Raw genomic sequence first — 24,845 nt, forward strand, 5'->3', positions numbered from 1 at the left:
ACCATTAGATTGTTAATCTTATGGTATATGCGTATCTTGTATTCAAAGCAAGATGTCTCTTGCTTTTGGTTGAAAAGGAGATCGAGGTTGTAAATCATTGATCCAAAATAGGTTGATCATTTTTCTTTTACCAACGATTTAAGTTGACGCTAATATGTTCACTTAATAAGGTAAATAGAGAAATCTTTGAAGAAGTTCAAAGAATCACGATTTAGTCGTGATGTGATTATCAAAGTGAAGACTTTGATATAAGCCAAAGGAAATATGATATAGTATCACAAATTAATCTCTCTTAGCACGCATTATGGGATAATGTGTGGTTGGATAAGAAATCAAACGCTATTCGATATGGTTTGAACTTTAATCAAGTTACTTTGAGTTACTTGATCCTTTTTGGGGATTTTATCATTTTGTCTAAAATTATTTTTCCACTAAATCTAAAACGAATCATATGAGATATGAGATGGTAGGGTACCATGTTTGTAAGTTTTTCAAAAGAAACAAATGCTCATTTTTCCTCACTATAATCACGAGTACAACGGGTTTGTGGCTCGTGAAGCTGTCTTTCTAGAATACAAGTTTATTTCTGGAAGACAGAGTGGGAGAAATTATTCAAGAGCCACAAAGAATATTATGTCACAAGAAACTGGTCTTTCTTGGCTACATGAGACGTTTTGTATAAAACATTGTTTCTTCAAAACCTAGGAGGTTAAAGTCATCACTTGTTGAAGATGATGAATTAGTGTTACTTTTAAGAAAGTAAAGAGCTTGCAACTTACAAAGAAATTGTTTGATTCAATTTGATTACTTCTGGAAAGTAATGAACATATGACTTACATAAGAGTGTTTAAGTCACAACTCAATACAAGGCTTAGAGCCACGAAAATCCGAAATAAATTCCAAGTGGATTGTTAGATATCAAAGCTTGATTGGTGGCAAAAGGGTTTTGCACTAGTTGAAATGCTTAAGTCTATTTGGATCTTCTTAGGGATTGTGTTTCATTATGATGATATACATATAGCAAGTGAATCTAAAAACCCACTTCTTCAATTAGAAGGAATGTATTCAATACATGTCTTGAGTTTTGTAGATTCTTGCAATCCTGAGATAATGTGCAACTTAAGAGAGGGTCTTGAGTAGGACATCAATGAGTTGGAATCAATGATTTGATCATGGTATAAAAATTTTCCCGATAAGTCGAGAAGTTGTGTTTATACATGAAGTTTAGTGGGAGTTACGGAAATTTTAGTTAGTCTTATATATGGATGACATATTGATCGTTGGGAATGATTTAAGACTTTTGGAGTATTATAATACATCTTTAATATCCAGATTTATGGAGATAAATCCACATGATATTAGCGCCAAATAAGAAGTCTTATGTTGATAAGATTCATGATTAGTTCAATCGAGTTGAACATATTTGATTGATTACATTTACTTCCGCTGTCGAATCAATTAAATAGGAAATGATGTATAACACTTCATATACTTTGAGTATGATGAATTGTTTCAAATCGAATTTAAGTAACAGTTACCAAGTAAGCCATGAAGATTACCCTTAAGTGCTTGCAGAAGCATTAAGGATGTAATGCAAAGTGTTTTTGATACAATTTTGTGTAAGGGTGTTACACAAGTGACAATTGACAATTGAGATTGCGCATGGTTTCCGACAAAACCATAATCAAAACACATTAGGATGGTTAATATACCATTGTGGCTATGTTATTTAAGAAATAGATTTTCTAGAATCGTTCTAGGCAATAAAGAACAATGAGAAATATTTACAACGGAAATTGAGTACACTTGCAATCATGGGATGTGCAAGAGGGATGAGTCCCATACACTGTGAAAACAGTGGGAGCTATTTTAAGGCAAGAAAGCCTATATCTAGACTGGATCTAGACACGTACTTAGAAAGTTTTCTAATACAAATGTATACATTACGAAAGGAAAACAAGTATGTAGCAAGGTTGAGCAGGGGGTTGCTAAGACCTACTTACAATACCTATTCATAGGCTTAACATGATGAGTCATGTCATTTCAATTGAATTGAGATGAACAACTACATACAAGATCTAAATTGGATTATAGAATATGAAGTAGTAATCAAGTATTGACTACTCATATGATAATCACATTTGTCGTTCGAGTTTTTAAATCTAAAAACTCCTTTTATACTTTGTTACATCCAAACGGGTTGTGGAGACAATATTGAACCCCGTTAAAGTGAACCCGGATTAACATGGTATTAGCCCATAGTCACTTGTATGAGGTGACGTCTCGAAGTGACTAGAGTGTGATGCGATTAATGGCAAGTTCAAGTGCCATGGAGTCATATGAGAATGACTAGTCGATCACATAGGCAGACTTTTAGGAACACTTTGTCGGGCCTTATGACCGCTTATAGAGTTCTGGCAAATTTATATAGCCTGGTCGTGACGAAAGCTACTAAAGTATTCTAATGAGTCGATTTTTTTGACTAAAGACTGTTCGCCTAAGATGGCACAGTTTCAGATTAACTTTGATTTGTGTTACTACGACCTTCGTAAATGAGGTCAAATGGGCATATTTTGGGTTATGATGGTTGTGGCTAGTCGAAGGGAATAAGTGCAATAGGAATTGTCCACCCCTTGTCAGGGTTATAACAATATCTCAGGGCCACTCGAGGAGTAATGAACTGGAAATGCGTGGCCACGCTCGGAAGGTATCTATGGCAGATAATTCCGGTCAATCAGTTATTCTCCAGATCGAGGAAACCACTCTCGATATGATCACTTGCAAGTATGACCTGAAAGACACCTTGCATTGAGTGGGAGATAGTAATAGGACAAGAGAATTGGTGACGCACACTTGTCGAGGACAAGTGGGAGATTGTTGGAATATGTGTCCTCCGACAATAATGCGATCACAACTGTTGATCATGATGATCACATGTTTAAAATCTCGTTTAAAGAATACATGTGGGATGTAATATTTTACAGTCAACTGGTCCACACATATCGGTAATGATTGGCTGACTAGAGTTTGACATTACTGTCGTGCGACGGTGGTGATCAGTTGATCCCCTTAGGTCATACCTATAGGGAAATACTCTTAATTGATAATTTAATTAATCGTATGCCGAAACGAGTTAATTAAATTGCTTAAAATTGACGGGTGATTTGTGAGTCAAGTTTACGTGTCTTATTGTAATTTTATTAAATGAGATATGGTCTAAGTAATCGAATTGTTTTATTACCTGGATAAAATTATTGTTTACGAAACAATTGATATTGAATTAAGATTGAATGAATGATTTATTATAAATACAAGATGTTGTAATTTATAATTGATAAACCTTTTTGGTACAAGTAATTACGAATTACTAGTCGATTTTGTATATGACATATTTTATGAGTATGTTGATTTTTAATATGTTAAAAATACATTACAATTTCATATGTCAAGTAACATGTCACATATGTTACAATTGACAAATGACAAAATAAAATGGACCATCCATTTTATGTTGAATGTGCCGAAATAATGGAGGGTGTGTAAGATATATATTGTGTTTTTATCTTAAGTGGAAAACACAATGATTATATCTTACTAGTAGCCATGCATACCTAGCTTTTGAGAAGAGCAAAAATAAAAGGCATTGGGCATGCTACCCAAGGCCATCTTTTTCGGCCACCCATAAGAAAAGGAGAGAGTTTTTCTCTTCTTTAATCTATTATTCATTCTAGTCTAAAAATTAGTTCTTCTCTCTAGTTTTTGAGATGATGCTTAAGAGCAAAAATAAACTCTCACATACTCCTTCTTGAACCGAAATTTCAAGAGCAAAAAATAACATTTTTGTGTCAAATTGAAGTATGATTAATATTATTACTAGATCATAATAATATTGGTTTTAAGGGTGTTCCTTGGGTATATGCTTTTGGGAGAGATTCTAAACTTGAATCTTGTTCATACATATAAGGAAAGCTCAAGAACAAGTAAGAAGGAGATCTTACTTGTGCCCTTTGGTCCGAAATCTCAATGTAAGAATGACGATTTCTTCTCTATATTTATTTATGTTTGCATACATAAGATCTAATTAATTTTATGACTAAATTAAAGTGAAACATATATGAATATATTGAGTATAATGAGATATAGATTTCTAACAGCCCCCTGTTCCAAGAATAAAGGAATAAATCCGCAGGACGAAGAGAGCCACCATGTCCATCAACCAAACCGATATCAACCTCCTTAAAATTATTATTATTATTATTATTATTATTATTATTATTATTATTATTATTATTATTATTGTTGTTGTTGTTGTTGTTATTATTATTATTGTTATTATTATTATTATTGTTGTTATTATTATTATTATTATTATTATTATTATTATTATTATTATTATTATTATTATTAAATACGGAGTATTACAGGCCGAGTACTTAAAATCAGGGGTATTACTACAACGGGTGCAAGCATGATTGATATCTTTTACCGGTATGATTGATTGGGGAGTATGAATTCCAAAAGTTTCACCCCAACGCGAGTAGTGGGGCAGTTAAAGGTACATATTTTAGTTTTCGGACGCGAATACAAGGTATCTTCCCCCATACACCCGCTCCGCTCCGACGACATGCCTTGTTTGGATAACAAAATGGGTCGGAGGGAAGTGGAGGGAGTGAGATTTAGAGGGCTCCATTTTCCCTGTCTTAAGGCAAACAAAATCCCTCCAACATAAAACAAGATTTAAAGGGAAATTGTATCCAAACACTCATCATTCACTCCCCTCCCTTTTCCTCCATTTTTGTTATTCAAACATGCCGTAAATGTGATAAAATGAAATAAAAAGGAGAAAAATTGAGAGATCCATTTTCCGTACCTCGAAGTACTAAAAACACCATAACAACGATCTTCAAAGTCTTATATCCTACACCATGTGTAAGATTCTCCATACTCCCTCCAACTCCCCACTCATTCTCAACTTCCTATTTTATTTTATTTTATTTTTTTATCAACTTCCTATATTTTTTTTAAATATAAAATTAACTCTCACTTTTAAGAAGCTGTTACAACTATCATATTCGCATTAAGTATTATGTAATGTTATATTCATGATATGACATTATCATATTCACTTTAAGTGAATATGACAATGTTTAATGAATATGTGTTATACAGGGTGATATTCACAATATGACACTCTTATATTCACTTTTAGTTTTGTGAATATAGAAATGTAGTTTGATGAATATGTATTATGTAGTGTGATATTCCGTATTCACCATATGGCTCTATTATATTCATTTTCAGTGAATATGACATTATAGTTTGATTAATGTGTATTATCTAGTGTCATCAATGTTTTAGTCGATTTCAAAACCGCATTATGCAAAATAATTTAGACGAATAAAAGTAATTATTTCATATGATTTGAATATCATTATTTGAATATGTTAATTATGTGATGTGAATATGCGAGTAAAATCAAAATAAATACAAAAATATATCAAATATGATCTCTACTTATAGAGCAATAAAAATTACAAATAATGGTATATTTTTTTATTTCTAATTTATAAAATTTAAAATTTATCAATTATTAAAAAATAAGGGAGAGAGTATTACCTTCAAAGCCCAATCTTATCTTAATAAAAACAAGAACATTTAAAGGATTTCTGTGCAGCCACATCATCATAGCAAGGTTTTTTTTTTTTTTTAAAATTCCGGAAATATGGGTCCCACGGAGAAAACTACGGAAGTAATTACAAAATAACGTTTGTTATGATGTTATTTGCGAAATTGTTCGGAATGTACTGATTTAATTATTCGAATAGAACAACTAATGTAGTCTACCATGAAATTTTCCAACATTTGGAATGATATTAGACTACTTTCGTTAATTCTACAATTATGTTTCTTCAATTTGATTGTAAACCCTTTTCAAATTTGATGACTATTTTCATTTTATAGCGATATTTATATTGTTTGATTTTTATTATTTCCCATATATTGCATTTATTATATAATATATACTATGTTTCACGTTACAACACCGAATTTGTGGGGTTTATATCACATATTTACAACTTGTGCAAGCTTCAATCCTTGCAAATTTAACACGCATTTTATTCTATTATCAATATATAAAAGAAATACAAAATAAAATATCTATGTATATTACTTAACAATTTTTAAATATTTACTTTCAGTGATTATAAGTTCATACCCGTGCAAATTGCACGGGTTGAAAACTAGTAACAGAACTCTAAAAACAAAGTCCGTATATTTAGGGGCTGTTTGGTTGGCTCTCTTGGAATGGATTGGAATGGAGTTGCTCCATTCCAATGTTTGGTTGGAGTCTTTTGGAATGGAGTTAGATACCCAATGGATTCTAACTCCATTCCAACCCCCTAGAATCCCATACCCAACTTCCCCCCTTGGTATCTAACTCCATTCCTCCCTTCTACAATTTTAGATGAACCAAACAAGTTTATAAAGAAATGGATTTAGAACCCCATACTATTATGGATTCATATTCCAATCCATTCCATTCTATTCCATGCTATTGAACCAAACGCCCCCTTAACATAACAGGTAACAACCTCTACTACATTTATCACATCATCCTCCTCCTTTTTATTCCTCAAATTTTCCACCCAAATTAATTAAATCAATTATTATCTTCAATTTCCTCAATTTTCCAGGTATCATCTTCACCAGATCTCTATTAATTTCTCGTCAATTTCCTTTATTTTATGATTTCGTTATTATTGATTTCATATTCGTTTCGAATTAATGAATTTATAATTATATTTCTATGCTTTTGATTCTCCGATTTTATCACCTGATTTGTTATCTGATTGATTTGTTGATTAATTATTCTTGCATTTGTGATTTGTGTGTAGTTAATTGTATAGGTTAACATGATAAATTGGATTAATTGTATCAGGAAAGTGGTTAAATTGATTCAATTTTGATCGTGGAAGATGCTGTAGAGTTAGTTGTTAGACGAAATTTAACGGGGATGATGATGAAGGCGGGTTATTTGCTGTCGATAAAACTCCGACTGAATTGGGAATTGGGAATTGGGAATGATTATTCTTGCAAAAGTTGTTGGTGAAACATTGAGATGAGATTCTAATTAGTCCATTTGACTCAACTGATTCTTTAGTTTGATTAAATAATATACTAATCACGCAAGAATATAAAATTAAGGAATCGGTTGAGTTGGAGAGTTTAGTATAGACTATAGAGCTAGGAACTGAATTTCAGCTCATGTGAGTTTTTTGAGCGATGTATTGTTTATTTTCCCTTAATTCAATGGGTATGATGATGAAGGCGTGTTATTTGCTGTCGATGAAACTCCAATAATGTGCTGATTTAGGATTTCGGAGTGATTATTATTGCAAAAGTTGTTAGTGAAGCACTGAGATTCTAAGTAGTCCATCAGCTGATTATTTAGTTTTTGATTAAAATACTCCTCTCGGAAGAATAAAAAATAAGGAATCGGTTGAGTTGGAGAGAGTAGTAAAGACTTGGGAACTGAATTTCAACTCATGTGCGTTATTTGAGTGATGAACTGGTATTTTTTTTTAACAAAATAGAAATAGGTAATTAAAGGAAACATCCATGATTAATTTCCAATGAGCTCCTTTTCCTCATGATTCGCCTTTGACCCGTTAGTTTTTGGCTTTTCATCTGTTTGGGGGAATGGGGACTTAGCTCCATTTAGATGATGATATTGTCATCCCTACGTGCGCATGAGATAATGTTATTGTGCTTTTGTTATAGAAAATAATACGAATGGTTTGTTATTGTGTTTGGGAATTTATGTACTTTCTTGTTTCCGTAAATAGAATATTAATAATTTTTTATTACGGATAATTCACGCGGTACCCCTAAGGTTTGCCACTTTGCACGAAATACCCAAATTTTTGATCCGGAAATCTTAAAGAGGTCATAACTCGTGTTTACGAGTTCCAAAAGTGGCGAATTTTTTTTTTCCAAATCGCTCATCTTTCCGAGAACTACAATTTGAAAAAAAAATGTCGCATTTGGATTCCGCTACTACGAGTTATTGTGCGTCAAAGTTTTTTCGACCGAACAAACTTTGAGTGAGCATATCTCCTGGAGTTTCAAACTCGTGAAACTTTTTTTTCAAATCGTAGTACTCGGAAAAGTGATCGATTTGAAAAAAAAAAATCTTCACTTTCTGTGTTCGTAAACACGAGTTATGACCTCTTTAAGTTTTTCGGATCAAAAATTTGGGTATTTTGTGCAAAGTGGCCAACTTAGGGATACCGCGTGAATTATCCGTTTTTATTATGTTTATGAGTTCATTTAACTCTTCTGTTCCGCAAATCATTGCTCTTCATTGCTCTTATGGTTCTGATGAGAGGATTATCCTTATACTATCTAGGTGCCTTTGCTATTATTGAAGTGAAATTAGAAATCTCGCCCCTGATTACATTGTTGAGTGTGCATTGATGTTAGGGTGCACAAGTTACTTCTAGATGATTCTTAACAAACCATACTTTGGGGAGGGGTATTATCTTATCAAATGTCACTATCGAAATACTAAAATATGACAATGCGTATCTCCTATCTCTTTTACGATCTTACCACGCCATTTGCGAGAGTAGGCACTGAGCTAATTTATTTCCTTTTGGCGTTATGTGGTTTGAGCTAATTCCATTTAGATGTAAGTTTTCACAAATTCCATATAGTGATATGAAGTTTGTGGTAGTTCCCTCTTTGATTGCCGCAAAATAATTTGGAAAAGTAATATTATAATAACTACTAAAGTGAAATTTTATACTCCCTCCGATCCAACCAAAGGTAACACTTGCTTTAGCTTTTGGGTGGTCTTCGAGGCGGTACTTTGACCGTATTTTCTTCACATATACGTGACTTTTTTTTGTAAAGAAATAAAATTTTATGAAATGCTTTTTCATACCAAATCTATATATATAATTTTCGTCTTTCAAAATTTCATATTTTTTAACGGTATTCATTGTCAAAGTTTTCAAAGTTTTTTTCAAAGTTTGACCACCAAAACGTGAATGTTACCTTTGGTGTGGATAGGAGGGAGTATGATTTTGCTTAAGAAATTTGTTCGTAGGATTAAACTTTGTTCATATTTTCCATATTTCCAATGGAGCCAAAGACTCATTACTCTTTGGTTATGGATTATAATGGAATAAATCAAAATGGCTCACTAAAGTGGCCGTACTTCTTTCTTTTGTGAAGTAGCGGTCCTTCGATGCAGTTCTCGACGCAATTTTCATCTTGGGTCATTCGGAAACAGCTTCTTTGTGTTGCTAACACAAGGGTAAGGCTTCGTACATCCGACCCCCCTTACCCCGCAATTTGCGGGAGCCATTGAGGCACTGGGGTAATGTTGTTGTTGTATTAAACTTTGTTCATATTATGGCAACCAAAGTAGAAATAGCTCAAACCTAGTTCACCATTAACGTAGTTATTAAAACCTCTTGGCATGAAAGTGAAATTATCACGAACAAGGACTCTAACGGCACTAGAGTCGAAGTAATGCTTTTTAAATGCTTATGTGTATGGCAACAATAGTTTAGCACTTTGGATTTGGAATTGGTTTTTGCCACATTCTTGTTCCTTGCGCTATGAATGCGACACTTGCCTCCTAAAGTGCGTAATTCACCGACTCTATATCCATCATAAACTATTGCAAAATACGGTAAGACAACCTTGGAAACTCTATAACTTGGTCGTGATATGGTGTTAGGACCGTGGTCTAATAACGTAGTCAAAATGGACACTCTTTGCAATGATAATAAACTAGTGTAGACTATAGAGAATCTCCATCCAATGAACATTGGCGCATGAGCGTGGTATTAACTATTGACTCCATGTTTTGTATCGACAATACATCGATCGGGCTTATTTGCTACAACTAAATCTAGATGGCTTATGTTTTATCCAAGGCTTTATAAGGCACTAGCCAAGCAGACGTCAACTAGCTTAGTTGGTAAAGTTATGAGAGGTGGTGGTCATGACCTGCGTTCAAATTTTGTGAGCATCAAAGTCTTGCTCTTTGTGGCTCCCTTTAGACCAAAAAAATAAAATAAAAAAATAAGGCACCAAAACACCTCGTTGCGCCTTAATTGTGCCTTGTAGAAAAGGAACATATAGCTAAATGTGCCTTGTTGATATGGAACATCTAGTTAGGCACATTGATATGCAATATGCATTTTTCCCCTTTTAGCTCTTTAATTATATGTCCTTTTCCTTACCTTATTGTCTCTAGTTTTAACTTATTTACTCATTAAGCCTTTGTCAAATGAAAGAGTATGATAACACCATTTTATTTTGAAAATATAAGTTTCTTTTATGAAACCCTACACAATGTGTCTATGAGGTGTGCGCCTTCGCCTCACTCTCACCTCTCTCGTGCATCGTCGCCTTGGTGTGCTTCATGCCTTTTTAAATTTAGAAAAAAAAAAGGGGGCGAAATAAATCATGCCATAGTCCATGCCACACGTCATAGTATGCTGCCCGTGATTCAGAGTTTGTGTTTGTGCTACGTCGATAGCAATTTAATACAACGATAACATTACCCTAGTCACTCAAAGGCGGATGTCCTGAAGGAGACCGTGTGCCTGCATTACCAGCATGTGCTCGAGACTAGTTAAAGTTAAAGTGGGATTACCCCAATGTCTCAAAGGTATTCGTCTATGGCAAGGTTAAAGACATTACCCCAATCTTTAAAAGTCTTTGAATGGTTCCGAGGGCCAAATGTTTCCAACCTTTACTCGGAGGTTTTTCTCAATGAGCCACGTTGAGAATTGCATTACGATTCGTATCGACCGCTTATGACTTCTATTAAAAAGAAATGCAAACAATTTAACGAGTCATTGGGCTTTATTCCATTTTGAGTCATTTGGAAACATCGTCTTTGTGTTGTTGACACAAGGGTAAGGCTGCGTACATCTGGCCCCCCTTACACACCGGGGTAATGTTGTTGTGTTCTATTGGGCTTTATTCCATCATATTTTTTGGCCAAGAATCGCAAGTCTTTGGTTATGGTGTTGAGGGAAATTGATAACGCGATTGAAGTCCATTTTTATTTCTACGCCATCTTGCAAGCCTTTTCAACTCCCTTCTGCTGTACTTATCGGTTATTGAATGATCTCTCAGTAGCTTTATGCTGATTTCATTCAGGCTGAAATGGTTGGTACAAGAGGAAAGGGGCCCAAATCAAAATCTAGAGACCTTGCTTTTGTGCATGATGAACCCGAGCCTTTGCAAACCTTGATTTCAGAAGCAGCTGAGGGTTCTCTTAGCGAGGAAGCAAAAGTTGAAGTTTTCTATAGTGAGGCTGTTCCTTTACATGTTGATGAGAAACAATTGATGGACGACGGGCATGCCATTGGATATGAGATTAATGATGGAGATGTGACGGTTCTTACAAGTTTAGATGAAGACGACAAATTGGAGGACGTAAGTGATGGAGGTAATGCAATCACTAACATAGAGGTTGAAAACCGTCTCGAGAGAACCAATGAAAATGAGACAGAGGCAGACATGACTGTTGGAGGTGATGCAGTCCCTAATGTGGATGTTAAAGGCAGTAACGAGGGAACAAATGCAGAGGAGCTAGAGGAAAATGAAAACTTATGTACTGGGAAAGAAGAAAAGAAACCTGACATAAATGCATGTGTGACAAATGCTGATGAAGGCTTGGCTGCTTCTAAACATGTGCTAGAGGAGAATTCGACTGAATATATGCACAATGACAAAGAAGCAAATGAGCTGATTGCTGAGGTGTCTGTTAACACTCGTGTCGAAAACGAGGGAGATGAATTTATCAAAGAAAATGCAAGCCCTACTAATGAGGTCATAGCTGCTGCTGAAAAAGTGATTCAACCAAAGAAGAAAATTATAAGAAAAAAATTGATCAGGAAGAATATAGCACTAGGCAATGTGTCTGTTAGCTCTCCTGCCGAAAATGGGGGAGTTGAGTCTATCAAAGAAGATGTGAGCCCTGCTAATGAAGTCATAGCTGCTGCTGAAAAAGTGATTCAACCAAAGAAGAAAATTGTAAGGAAAAAATTGATCAAGAAGAATATATCACTAGGCAATGCGCCTGTTAGCTCTCCTGCCGAAAATGGGGGAGATGAGTCTATCAAAGACGAAGAAAGTGTTGGTAATGAAGCCATAGTTGCTGCTGAAAATGTGCTTCAACCAAAGAAGAAAATTGTAAGGGAGTTGATTAGGAAGAGATTATCACTAGGCAATGTGACTGCCGTTAATGAAGCTAAACTGCAACTTTCTGCTGGTAATGAGGGATCTGGTGTACCATGCGAGGCAGGCACGTCAGCTGAAGTCAAGCCACAATGTTTGGAAGATAATGACACATCAGGTGAAGTACGCAACGAAGGCCAAATTGAGAATTCAAAGAACGAAGAGACCGTGGAAGGAAAACCAATAGTTAAGATTAATAAGAAAGTGAACAGAATCAGGAAAAAGAATCCACAGGGCCAACCTGGTATGCAGACAGCCATTGTTGAGCAGAAGCCTGAGCTTGAACCCACAAATGATGATCCCACAAGTAAAGAGAATCAACCTATTGAGCATGAAACTGAGAATGAAGAGGCAGTAAAGCCTAAACCCAGGATTAGCCGCTCACAGAAGAGGAAAAATAGAAAGGCGGTGGATGAAAGCACCCAGAATGTGGATGCCGAGGATGTAGATAGGTCGGGTTCTTCCAAAAAAAGCAAGTTGCCCAAGAAAGTTGATGGTATGGGCATGATCTTTATGTGCAATTCTGAAACGAAAAAGGATTGTTATAAGTATACAGTTTTTGGGCTACCCGCTGCCAAGAAAGATATTGTGTCAAAAATTTACAAAGGCATGAGACTTTTTTTGTTTGATATTGATCTCAAAATGTTGTATGGAATATACAAAGCTGCTGGCCCAGGGAGTTATAATGTTGAGCCCAGGGCATTCAAGTCGCAATATCCTTCTCAGGTTAGTCTTTTCGATCCAAAGATTTAACAATCTTCAACGATACAACAAGTCTTACATCCTTAAATAAGAACGATGCAATTGACAGTTGTATCATGCATGTACTGAAAGCACACTTGCCTGTGATTATGCATAGGATACTAGGATGTATGTTTATTATGACTGCTTGTTTTTAGCTTCAGTATGGTGCACTGTGGCATTCGCTGGATTAGTCTTGGCAAATCTTACCTATTGCATGGACTTTTAAATATGGACTAGAAGTCTAGAAGTTTTTTCTGGTATACCTCTTGCATGTCAACCAGCTCACCAATCTGCGGTATCAATTGTGTATTTGTGTAAACGATTGTCAATTTATGTTGCACGAATCTGTCAATAGATTAACACAGAAAGTCCACACGGTTCTGGAAATTTAATGGGTGGAGTACTCTGCAATTCTGCATGGTGATGGTTGAGAATATTGAGAAGAGGCATTTGGGTTTGCGGTTTTTGGTTCTGTCCCGAGCCTTGGTTGTTTGGTTTTCTTACCTCAAGATATGACACGTGGCAAGCTTACTTAGGCCAATGGCATTATGATATTGAGTGGTGGTGGTGATTGCTTTTAAGGATAAAGGGCTATTCTTCAGCTAGTGTATGAGGGTTTGGTATCGAGATATGGCTTGCAATATATAGATTGGATATTAACTTAGAGAGCACGTGTATATTCGGTTTAGCTCTGGGCCATGTAAAAGGCAAAGCTACAGAGCCTTTTAAATTTGGCAACCCCAAAAAAAAGTGTCTAATTTTGAACTTTGCCTCTGACAGGTCCGTTTTACTATTCTCGAAGATTGCTTGCCCGTAGCAGAGGAGAAGTTCAAGAAGGTCATCAAGGAAAATTATTTTACAAAAAACAAGTTCGATTGCCAGTTGACCAGTGAGCAGGTTTGATTTCATCACTTCTCCTGCCTCCATGTTTGGTTTGTTACGACTGGCTGATTCCACAAAAACCTATATACCATCCCACTAACAATATTACTCCCTCCGTACCAGACCAAAGGTAACACTTACTATAAACGGACGTACCATACCAAAGGTAACATTCCTTATTTGGCCCACAATATTACCAAGTTGTCCTTATACTCATTTGATATTTACACAAAATGCCATTACATACCCCACCTACCAACCCACAATTAAACCCACAATTACATACCCCACCTATTTTTTCCCTCTTTACCTTTACTTTTTCCACTTTTTCTTAAATACTCCATTTTTCCCTACGTTACCTTTGGTGTGGTACGGAGGGAGTATTAGATTAGACGAGGAGATGCTTGGTAAACAATGCTTATTCTGTTCGGTCCATTTCATTACATTTCTCAAAATATGTGAGATTTTCAATAAAGCAGTGAAATACTTTAACTGATGGAGTATCTAATAACAACTAACTAGTTTTCTTGCCCGTGCGTTGCACGGATATTAAAATAATGTGTGATAAATTTCACAATAAAATGGAATATAGACATATAGTACATCGTTCATGTCTAAGACTTTATGTATGCCGCATGACCAACAAATAATTCCCGTTAACATAATATTGACTTAAGAATAAAAGAGTGTTTTTTTTAGGAAAATAACACCAATATGAAGTTTATATATATGATACTTGGACTGATAGTTTTTAGAATTTGTTCATTAATACCTGTTTGTTTTTCAATTTTCAATTGAGCAAGGAAAACAATAATATTTACTTTGCATAATCAACTCAATGATGCAACAAATCTCCTTCTTTAGAATAACAATAATAATTTAATCATTGTTGGATCAAATGGTAGTTACGTAAAAATATTTACAGGTAGTTAAATGTTATATCTCCCGGTCAAACTATAGACGTACCTTTGAATGTGAACCAAATTTCAACGCAATACTACATGTCACCCCCCTATAACAATAGTCTTGCTCCCCATCTTCTCATTTGAAACAAAATCCTTCACGCAGACCCCTATTTTTCTTCCCTATTCACACACATGATCTAAAACAATCTCATCCCTTGAAAGATCGATCCTTGTCTTCGAAATTTCTCTCAAATTTATCCAACCAAATGAAAAACTAAACCCCTACTTCTAGAAAAATCCACAATCCAATGGAAACTAACCCTTGCTCTCGACAATGTTGTTAGAATTAAGATTTTACTTTAATTTGGATTGATGGGGTCAAGATTAAGTTTATCAGTATGATCTTTTGAAGTTTCTTGTTATTATTCATGTTACCTATATGTTTTAATTCAAGCGATATTTTGCTGATAAATAACCTTATTTATTATCACTATCCTCGTTAAACTCATCACCCTCCACAAATGCACCCTCCCTCCACCCCACTAATTTATCCGCAAAATAAAACATCAGCCACTGTGATTAGTTCTTACTACTTGAAACAACGTCCAATCCACTACCACTATCACTACCTTTCTGCCACGTTTTACATCTAAGAAGTCATAAATCACATTCACCTCCATGAAACACCAATCTTTACTCTAGATGATATGGATCCCCGTCTCCCTTATCGAAGACAGTTTATTTTTCCTTTAACAAAGAGAAGTTTAAGAAACAATATTCCCTCTTATCTCTCTCTCTCTCTCTCTTTCCATTCCTAGTCTTTTTCTCGTCCCCTCCCCTACCTCCATTCCAGATACTCAAACAAAGTGTTTGGGTACTATGTTTGTAAACTGAATAAGTTTGAATATTATATATATACACGAACTTTGGTATTTATTTCATTTTGCATAAATAAATCTTACTACCTCCATCTCATTTTTATTGTTCTTTTTTCTTCAAATTTTATTATCTCATAATTATTATCCCCTTTTTAGATCTAGTAAGGAAAAACTTTAGTCAACCAACTCGTCGCAATCAACCTCATTCCCACTCAAAACAACCTTTAGCCCACTACTTAATCCCTTCGGTTCACGCATAAAACGGTCTAAAATGCAAAGCTTTCATCTCTCTCTTGAAAAGTCCATCTAACTAACAGAAAACTAACCGCTACTATCTGAACTTCATCATTTTTACATCCGTAATGATTAAGTTGATTGACAAAAAAAAAAAAAAATGCAGAAACTTGGGTTTTGTTTGATAACGACGGATTGAACATTTTTTTTTTAGCATTTTGAGAGTTTTTACACTATTTAAATAACAAATGTGCTATTTTGAGTGTTGATCATCGACATATTGAAATAGTAGATTGTGGTGTAATTTCATGTTTTACATTATGACCCTTTAATTAGTATATTATAAGAAAATAAAAATTGAGGTTTTTTTTTATCTCGGAGTAAATTAAAGATCAAACTTTATCTTTATCATATTTATAATTATTATTCTTCATTTAAAATATATAAATTTAAGCAAGTTCAAATAAGTTAGCTAAAAGTTATAAATCACAAATTGTACGAAGCAGTATAATCATTTTTTTTTATAATATGAAATAAATGTCATAAACTTCATGAGAATATTAATGCGGTAGAGAACTATAGAAGAGTTCGCAAGTACGTGATCCCATTTTAGGTTTAAAGTTTTTCATTTATTATTATATTTTTGCTAAAGGTGATTAAAGCATCGTATTATGCATGACGAATATGTCTCATCCTTCCCCAATTCGTATCTCTCCCTAAGTTATAGTGATGATGTGCTCAATTTAAAAAAAAAAAAAAATTATAGCATCAACAATAATTAGTTTGCTCCATGTAATTGAATAGTACCGTTTTTTATGCATGTAAATTTGTCGGAAGAAAAGCTTGAGAGAGACGGTTTTCACTATGTTAGGGAAAGTACTCTTACCCTTTTATGTGTTTTTCATGACTTTTTTTTTTAATGTTGATCGTTGCTTGAATTGAATCTTAACCTTATACATATTTCTATAATAAGTGTATCTAATTTACCTTCAAGTCTCATTCAAATCTATTTTATTACTCGTGGTACCATTTTTACTTTAAATTGTAAAACAATCGCACAATAAAGTTTTTTAAAACATTTACTCATTTGTCATAATATGATATTTCGATTTGCAAATTAGCAGCAACTTTCTTATCTTTTAATACTCCTTGAAAAATAGATAACAAACTTTGTACTTATCAATAATTTGTGAATATCTTATTTAAATTTTGATTAATATACTTTTATATAATGACAAATGAATGTAAATAATATAATAATAAATTATCAATAGAAGTTGAAGTGTATTGTGAGGGAAATAACTTTAAAATTAGTAGGAGAAATACATATGACATTTGAAAAATAAACTTCGTATTATGTATAATTAAATATGACATTAGCTAACAAAAGACGTAGAGGCATATTTCAGCGTTCATTTTACTCTTTACATTAGTAAATTCCATGTAGTACATATTATGCATGTACATTTGTCACAACCCAGTTCGGCCTAGGGCCTTTTAGCCTCATAATACCTCATTTTTTTAATTGGAAGTTGTTATAAAATTGGATATTATAAATATATCAAAGGTTTTTTTTTCTTTTTTTTCCTTCTAATTTAATAAAAAGCGACCAAATACTACTGAATTATTTTTTAATATTAATAAATTGTAGATAATTAATCTATTTCCTGTTTTTAATAATAAATTGTAAAATAATTAATTAATTCTCATTTCTAATAGGAAAATCATATTCCTAATTATAATAGAAAAATTTTAAATAATTATTATCTACTAATTCCAATAGTATAATTAGGAAAAAAAAAGCCTTAATAAATTGTTAATTTATTTCCTATTTCTAATAGGAAAATTGTAAAATAATTAATTAGTTCTCATTTCTAATAGAAAAATTATATTCCTAATTATAATAAAAAAATTGTAAATAATTAATTATCTCCTAATTCTAATACTGATAGTATAATTAGAAAAAAAAAGCCTCCTTTAGTTATATACTTTAATGCCAATCTGCGTTACTCCGACACGTCTGAGCTCCGGCGTATTCCGTATCGATACGATACGATACGGAATACGACACGTGATACGTCCCCGACACGCCAGAATGGGACACGACTCGGGTATGGCGAAAAGGAGTGAGAAAACTTACCTTTGTTACTTGTGTGAAGCTATTCTAGTGTGAAGAACTTGACCTTTACCCAGATCTGGTTACGTTGAAGCATGTTAACGGTTCTGGGAGAAGGAGAAGATTTAAGGAAGTTCAAGCTTGAGGGAGTGAGTAGCAGAAAGTGTAAAAGAAAAGAAGAGAGGGAGAGAGAAAGTTGAAAGGAAATAGCGGCAGGTGAAGATGAGTAGTAGTTAGGGTTTTATTTTTTTTAATGAAAGGAGTGTGTGGATAGTTGGTGAGTTGGTGGGGACAGCTAAAGATAATAATTAATTTTATATCTATTTATGTTATCTCTCACCATCAGTCATCATTTTAAGTACCAAAAAATTATACTGTATTTTTATTTATTTCTAAAATATTAAGAATAATATATATTAGGCGTATCGTATCCGTGTCTAAAAAATAGTCAAGATACTCCTTTGACCGTATTCCCGTATCTATTAAATTTTAAAATCACGTATCCGATACGCCGATACATATCGGATACGATACTTCGTACACGGGCCTGGGCATCTATTTGTAATATCGTCTTATTTAAATTTTCTGAAGGCTGGCAATAAATTATATCATGGAGAAAAAGAAGAATTTAGGTGGGTTTGCTTTAAATTGGGATGTAGTTAAATAGCTAAATACGGGGTACTAAATTATTCTTTCATGTAGAAATGTGATAATCTACAATATAGTCAGATACAAAATTATAGAGTAATATTAATAGAGAGTAATATTAGTAATATACAATTGAAAGCGTGATAATCTAATAAAAACATATGTTACTTCCATTGTTTCCATGTCCTAGTTTCATACAAACACAATTTCAATCTTTATCTTATCACAAATAATATTCTACTTTAATCAAATATACGTTGTTTTTAGTTACTGTACTTTTAGTAAAATTAGAATTGTAATGTATTTTGATGCTTCATGTGTTTAGTTGTTTACACAACTTAGTGTTTCCGGAAAATTGAATTCTTTGTAAATGCTCGAAAAAAGCTTTTTTTAGTGATTTTTTTTTTATTAAAATCATGCTTCATACTTATACAGTTAATGTTCTGGTTCAAAATCAGATTATCTATTTCCAAATTTTGATTAAAATGCTGATAATTATCCAACTTTTTAAAGTGAAGACTTGTGTTTTTACAAATACTCTTTGGAAGTGTTACAAAATCACAACTTATTAGAATCATGTCATCTATACTTAATTATTGTTTCAAGTCTCTTGATTGCCATTCACACAAGTTGGACTCTCCGTATTACTCCCTTTGTCCCGGTTATTTGTTTAACTATTATTATTAATATATTAATGGGTGTCGTATTCATTTGTTTACCTTTTTATGTTGAGAATTGTTTACCTTTCTAGATTGAGAATATATTTAATGGGTAGTTTGATTATCCATAAAACCTATTGTGCCAAAGTTGTTTGATTAAAAATTCAAATTAGAAATCACATGCTTTTTAGAATTTGTATGTGATTCAACTTCATAATCAATAAGATAGAATCGACCCTAATTACAAATTGTTAGGATGTTATTTTCAAGTATGCATATCATAAGATTAGAAATATGTGTAATTTATGCAACCTAATACTCCTAAATAATTAGTATCCTCCGTCCTAATCAATAATTTACACTTGACTTATTCCCCCCTCACAAAATAAAGTAAGTATAAACAATTCATTGGGACATAGGAAGTAAGATCTTATACATAGGTGGAAAAAAACGCATAATCTTTAAATGGATGAAAATCAAACATCAAAATAAAATTGAACCTCAAAAAAGACAAAAACACGGCACGTATACAATGAAGGCACGTATACAATGAAGGAGCTGGAAAGGTTGATCGTTTTCATCAAGGCATAATGCGAATGGTACATTGATGTAGTTGGCTTTTTATAATATCGGCATATTGTTTAGATCAAGTATACTGGGATCCAATTTGTACTTCGTGATTTGTAAATTGGTTTAGGAATATGATTGGAACGAATACTCTAATTTGAGTATTGTACTCATTGATATAAACTCATTTTACTCTTATGCACAAAAACTTAGGAATAAACTCTACCATAGCTTTAACCGAAAATAGAGACGTTTGAGTAACATAAACGAAATCATGTTATGTGCTTGTTTACATGAAGTTAGCAAGACTTACCATAAAATTACAAATTGTACTTTCTCCATCTGCATGCATAGCCTTGAAAATATGATCTGCATATGTAAATAAAAGAAAAATCATATTTGTGAAAAAAACTAATATTATCCAATGGAATGCTAAAACAACCAATTTAGATTTAATAGTTATACAACAAAAGAGATGTTTTGGACGTAAAAACGCTACTACATAATTACAACGACCACATAAACAATCACCATGAATAAAATAAAAAATCATAACAGTAGTTAGTAGTATGTAACAAAATCAATAAATTTGGGAACAATTATCATATGTACGGAAGACCCATGATATATATTTTCTTTTAGAGGGAAGTTAATACTTTAGTAAACAACTCTAACTCAAATACCATGAGCAAAAACTATAGACCACGTTAGACAAAATTTATCTCTACAAATATCTATTAAATACATTAATGTATTTTAGTTAAGTATTTTACGAAAGTTGGAGACTCTGTAATCGCTCGAAAAAAGTTTCATTTATTAATATAGATAGATAGATATTGATTTCAAATTCTTACCTGTTACTTATAAAATTTTCAGAGTACTTCTACCTTGCTTGAACATGTATACCACACGTCCTATAAAATTGAGCTTTGGGTGAAAAGAAAAAGACATTTGTGAAGATCAACCATGAATTATCTTCCTCTCCTAAAAGCTAGTTATGGGTAAAAATAAATATTATTTATGACTGGTATTCTTTGGGAATTTGTTTTATCTGGGGGCGAAAATAGCTTTTGGTAAGAGATTTGCTGAAATTTTCAGAGAGTAGAAATCTTAAAATAGGTAAGAATTTTATTAGTTTACGCTTAAATGAAACCACGTAGGTAGGTTTAGGGCTTGGTCATACAAGGTTCACTAAACTGATTTGGAACTTTGTTGACTTCTCTACCAAAATCATTTGGCTAAATCACAGGTCAAAAACTTGTGCAAGCTTTTCCATGAGGCCAACAAAAGATCAGAATCCAAGCTTGGGGGTCGAAATCAGAGAGCTGTTGCGACTTCATCCTCCCGAGTTGACAGGAAAAGGAAATGGGAAGAAGATAGTAGCAAAAGAGTAGGCCTGGGCCCTAGTTCATCACGTGGACGGGAAAGGAGGAGAAAAGTTCAGGAACCAGTTAGGCATGTTCACATGATCAGAGGTCAGGAGACAAGATATGCTCCTGTGGTCAGAGTTCAGGAGGAAACGAGTAGTGCTGTTGTTGTCCGGGGTCAGGAACAACTAAGGCTTGTTCCCATGGTCACTGACCAAAGGTATCGTCATCCCGTAGTCGTTTATGACCGAGAATCTTACCGGCCACCTGTGACGTCATCGTCTCTGTATCAGCCTATCCGAGGAGAAGATCCTCCTCGCACTAGAATTTACACTTACGAGAGAGATCCGGGAGTTGATTCTTACCGGAGAGATTCCACTATGGAGTATCGAGATCCTGGGATTTCAGCTCCTCGGGATTCGAGACATTATGTTGAACCCCCCACCCTTCGTGAGCCATACACGACATATCGGGAACCCCTTGTGTACTGTGAGCCAGCATATGTGACTGAAACGAGGCAAGATCCTTATAATTATTCTTTGGCTGAGGGACGGGAGTATTATAGATCTGATGATAATCGTCCTCCCTTGCCCTTGCATCGTAGGTACTAAGTTTTCTGGGCAATAATGCAGTTAACCTTGGATGATGTCAACATGTCATCTTAATCTTTAATGTTTATGAATGTTAAGTTTATAGCAGCCTGTTGACAGTTCTTCAGTGTTGAGACATCTTAATTTGTTTGTTGTAACATAGATTGAAATATTTCTAGTTTTCATTGCAAATAATTGCTATTATCTTTTTTTTTCTCTTACACTAGTAATGAATAGATAACTTGGTTGTTTCGTTTCGTTAACCGTTTGGGTCGGGAATTTGCCAATTCTATTCTTCTACCGTCCTACAGCAGAGCATCTCAAAACTCTGATCGGTTTTTGCCTGTATTATTTTCTGTCATTCTGTGATACCTTATGTGAAACCGCTGTAATTTGCGTGAACTGTGAAGTGATGCACAGCTGTTCCAAAAGTTGTAAGGAAACTCTGTGCATTCAATCCTACAACTTACAGGCAACAGGCCTTAGTCAATAGCCATTGTAGTTAACAATCACATGGAAATAGCAGGAAATTTTATTCCAGATTTTACCACGTGAGACGGAATTCTACCTCCTGTTTTCAGGAGTACAACCTATATTTTATCAATTGGGAAGTTCGGATTCACCATACAACCATCATAATATTTCAAGCTATAGTTCCGTCACTCACCTTGGGAATGCACTTGCTTTGATTGAGTGTCATGAAACTACATGCGATAAGAAATGATGTACATGCATCTGATTGACAAAATCTTCGTCCCTAGAATTGAACAAGTCTAGCAAAGGTACGCAGAGTCGCAGACTCATTAAATCAATGTCGAGCATTAGAGCTTTGATGTAGTATACAAAGGATGCTATTGCATTTAGAATTGTGGGATTTTTGGCTTTAACTAATTGGCATTTTAGAAGATAAGCTGCTCTTGTCGGTTCTATTTGGCATTTTATGAGTTTTAGAAGTGCATAACATGAAATGAGGCTCGTGTTATATACAACGGTCTTATTTGAATTTTTGTGTATAGCATGAGACATAAGTCTCCCCCTATATTCACGAATCATGATTATCCTATAAAATTTAGTAGACAGAAAATTGGGACTCATAAATTAAAACGATTTTACACTATTTTAGCGTTTAAACGTCTCCTACATAGATTTGTTACATCTCCTCGATTTTAGATGATTTCATCCTGGTTCACTATATGTATGTCTACATCTTCTTGTTGGATTAATCACCCCAAAGTCCAAATATTAAAAGGAAAAATAAGTGTGTTGATGTTACAATGCAAAATACGTAGATTCATTACGTTTTTTGGAAGAGAGAACACCAATGCTCAAGAGGTTATAAAGTTGTTTTTAATTACAACAATTAGTAACTTGTTAGGAGTTTTGAAAGCCACTTAGTATAAATAGCTAATGGTGGTAGTATTATAATACACACACAAATATAGAGAGACAAATTAGTTTATATTGGTGAGAATACTTCTTGTTCTAAAGGAGAGAAAAGAGAGTGTTCAACATCCATTAGAGATAATAAGAGTGAGATAAAGTTTGAGAGGGAGTGACAATACTAGTGTGTGATTGTACTCTATGAACTTTGTAATTTCTTATTAGTGAATTAATTTGTCGAGAGAGCCGTGGTTTTTCCCTTAGTTGAGAAGGGTTTCCACGTGAGAAATTGTGGTGTCGCTTTATTTGCTCTTACTTACGTTCGTTGTGTGTGTTCCTTCGTAGTATCGTTGTTGGGTGAGATTCTTCCCGCACCGGGTTTACAGGACGCTTCCCAACAAAGGTGGTATCGAGCCGAAGGTTACGTATCTTGGGAGGTGTGGGAGATTCAGATTTAGGGAGGAACTTATTTATCGTAAGTAAGATGGCGGAGAAATTTCATGTTCCATTATTTGATGGGAAGATGAATTTTATGGTGTGGAAAAGCACAGTTGAAGACTTGCTAGTCCAGTCGAGTCTTGATGAGGCTTTGGAATTGACTAAGCCATTAGAGATGAGTGAGGCTAATTGGGAGTCAAAGAAAAAGAAAGTTGTGAGTATGATAAGGTTGGCGGTAGCACCGGAGATTAAGTATAATCTTTTGAGCGAGAAGGAGCCGAGGGCCTTGTTAGAAAAGTTACAAGGCATGTATGCTTCAAAGTCGCTCACCAACCGACTATGTTTGCGATGGGAGTTGTATCAACTCAAAATGGAGGAGAGTGATGCAAATTTACAAGACCACATAAATAAATTCAACCAGTTAGTGTGTCAACTCTTGGATGCGGATGAGAAGATAACGGATCAAGAGCAAGCTCTCTTGTTACTAGCTTCATTGCCGAAAAGTTTTAGACCCATTGTGATGACGATGCTCGTGGGTAAACAGAAAATTTCTTTGGATGAAGCTATAACGGTGGTGAGAGAAAATGAGAGGATGATGGCGAAAATAGATGGAGATGCATCATCAAGTGATGGGGCACTAGTGGCAGATGGTTGTGAAAAAGGGAGAGGGTCACACAGACATGGAAATGGCCAAAGAAGTAGATCGAAGTCGCGCGTGAAGGACATGGATAGTGTGGAGTGCTACTATTGTCATGAGAAAGGTCATATTCAACGAAATTGTCCAATAATGAAGGAAGACTTGAAAAGTGTGAAGTCTTTAAGAGAAAAGTTGGGCAAGGCTAAGGTTGATGATTTAGGTGATTCTTCCAATATGGTGTGTGGTAATAGTAGTGATGATGAAGGCATATTCTTGACTTCTCAAGATGAGGTGGAGTGTCGAGAAAAATGGGTGATGGATTCGGGTGCCTCTGTGCATGTGTGTAAAGACCAAGGATTATTTGATACTTTGCAAACAAATGGAGCCTTTGGGCATGTCAAAGTGGGTGACGGTCTCAAATTAAAAGTTGAGGGTGTTGGGAGTGTGAGAATGAAACTTCATGATGGCACCATAAGAACTTTAAAAAATGTGAGGTATGTCCCTAGAGCTTGTTCCAACATTATTTCTTT

At 34.3% G+C, this 24,845-nt stretch overlaps 1 protein-coding gene across 1 annotated transcript; it reads left to right on the plus strand.

Annotated features, from left to right (window-relative positions):
* The first annotated feature begins 6,574 nt into the window (after window positions 1–6,574).
* On the plus strand, window positions 6,575–22,123 carry LOC141633277 (uncharacterized). Its single transcript, XM_074445714.1, has 4 exons — window positions 6,575–6,695; window positions 11,188–12,996; window positions 13,795–13,911; window positions 21,153–22,123. The coding sequence occupies exons 2-4, from the start codon at window positions 11,194–11,196 to the stop codon at window positions 21,879–21,881; spliced, it is 2,649 nt and encodes an 882-aa protein (XP_074301815.1). The 5' UTR covers window positions 6,575–6,695; window positions 11,188–11,193; the 3' UTR covers window positions 21,882–22,123.
* The last annotated feature ends 2,722 nt before the right edge of the window (window positions 22,124–24,845 follow it).

Source organism: Silene latifolia, chromosome Y, assembly GCF_048544455.1.
Source record: "Silene latifolia isolate original U9 population chromosome Y, ASM4854445v1, whole genome shotgun sequence".
Lineage (NCBI taxonomy): Eukaryota > Viridiplantae > Streptophyta > Magnoliopsida > Caryophyllales > Caryophyllaceae > Silene > Silene latifolia.

Bases quoted from the DNA above. Each gene is read 5' to 3' on its own strand.
- LOC141633277 (XM_074445714.1), top strand. From the start codon at position 11,194: ATGGTTGGTACAAGAGGAAAGGGGCCCAAATCAAAATCTAGAGACCTT. The intron at 12,997-13,794 runs GTTAGTCTTTTC...TGCCTCTGACAG, and splicing joins AGTCGCAATATCCTTCTCAG to GTCCGTTTTACTATTCTCGA. The intron at 13,912-21,152 runs GTTTGATTTCAT...GCTAAATCACAG, and splicing joins GCCAGTTGACCAGTGAGCAG to GTCAAAAACTTGTGCAAGCT.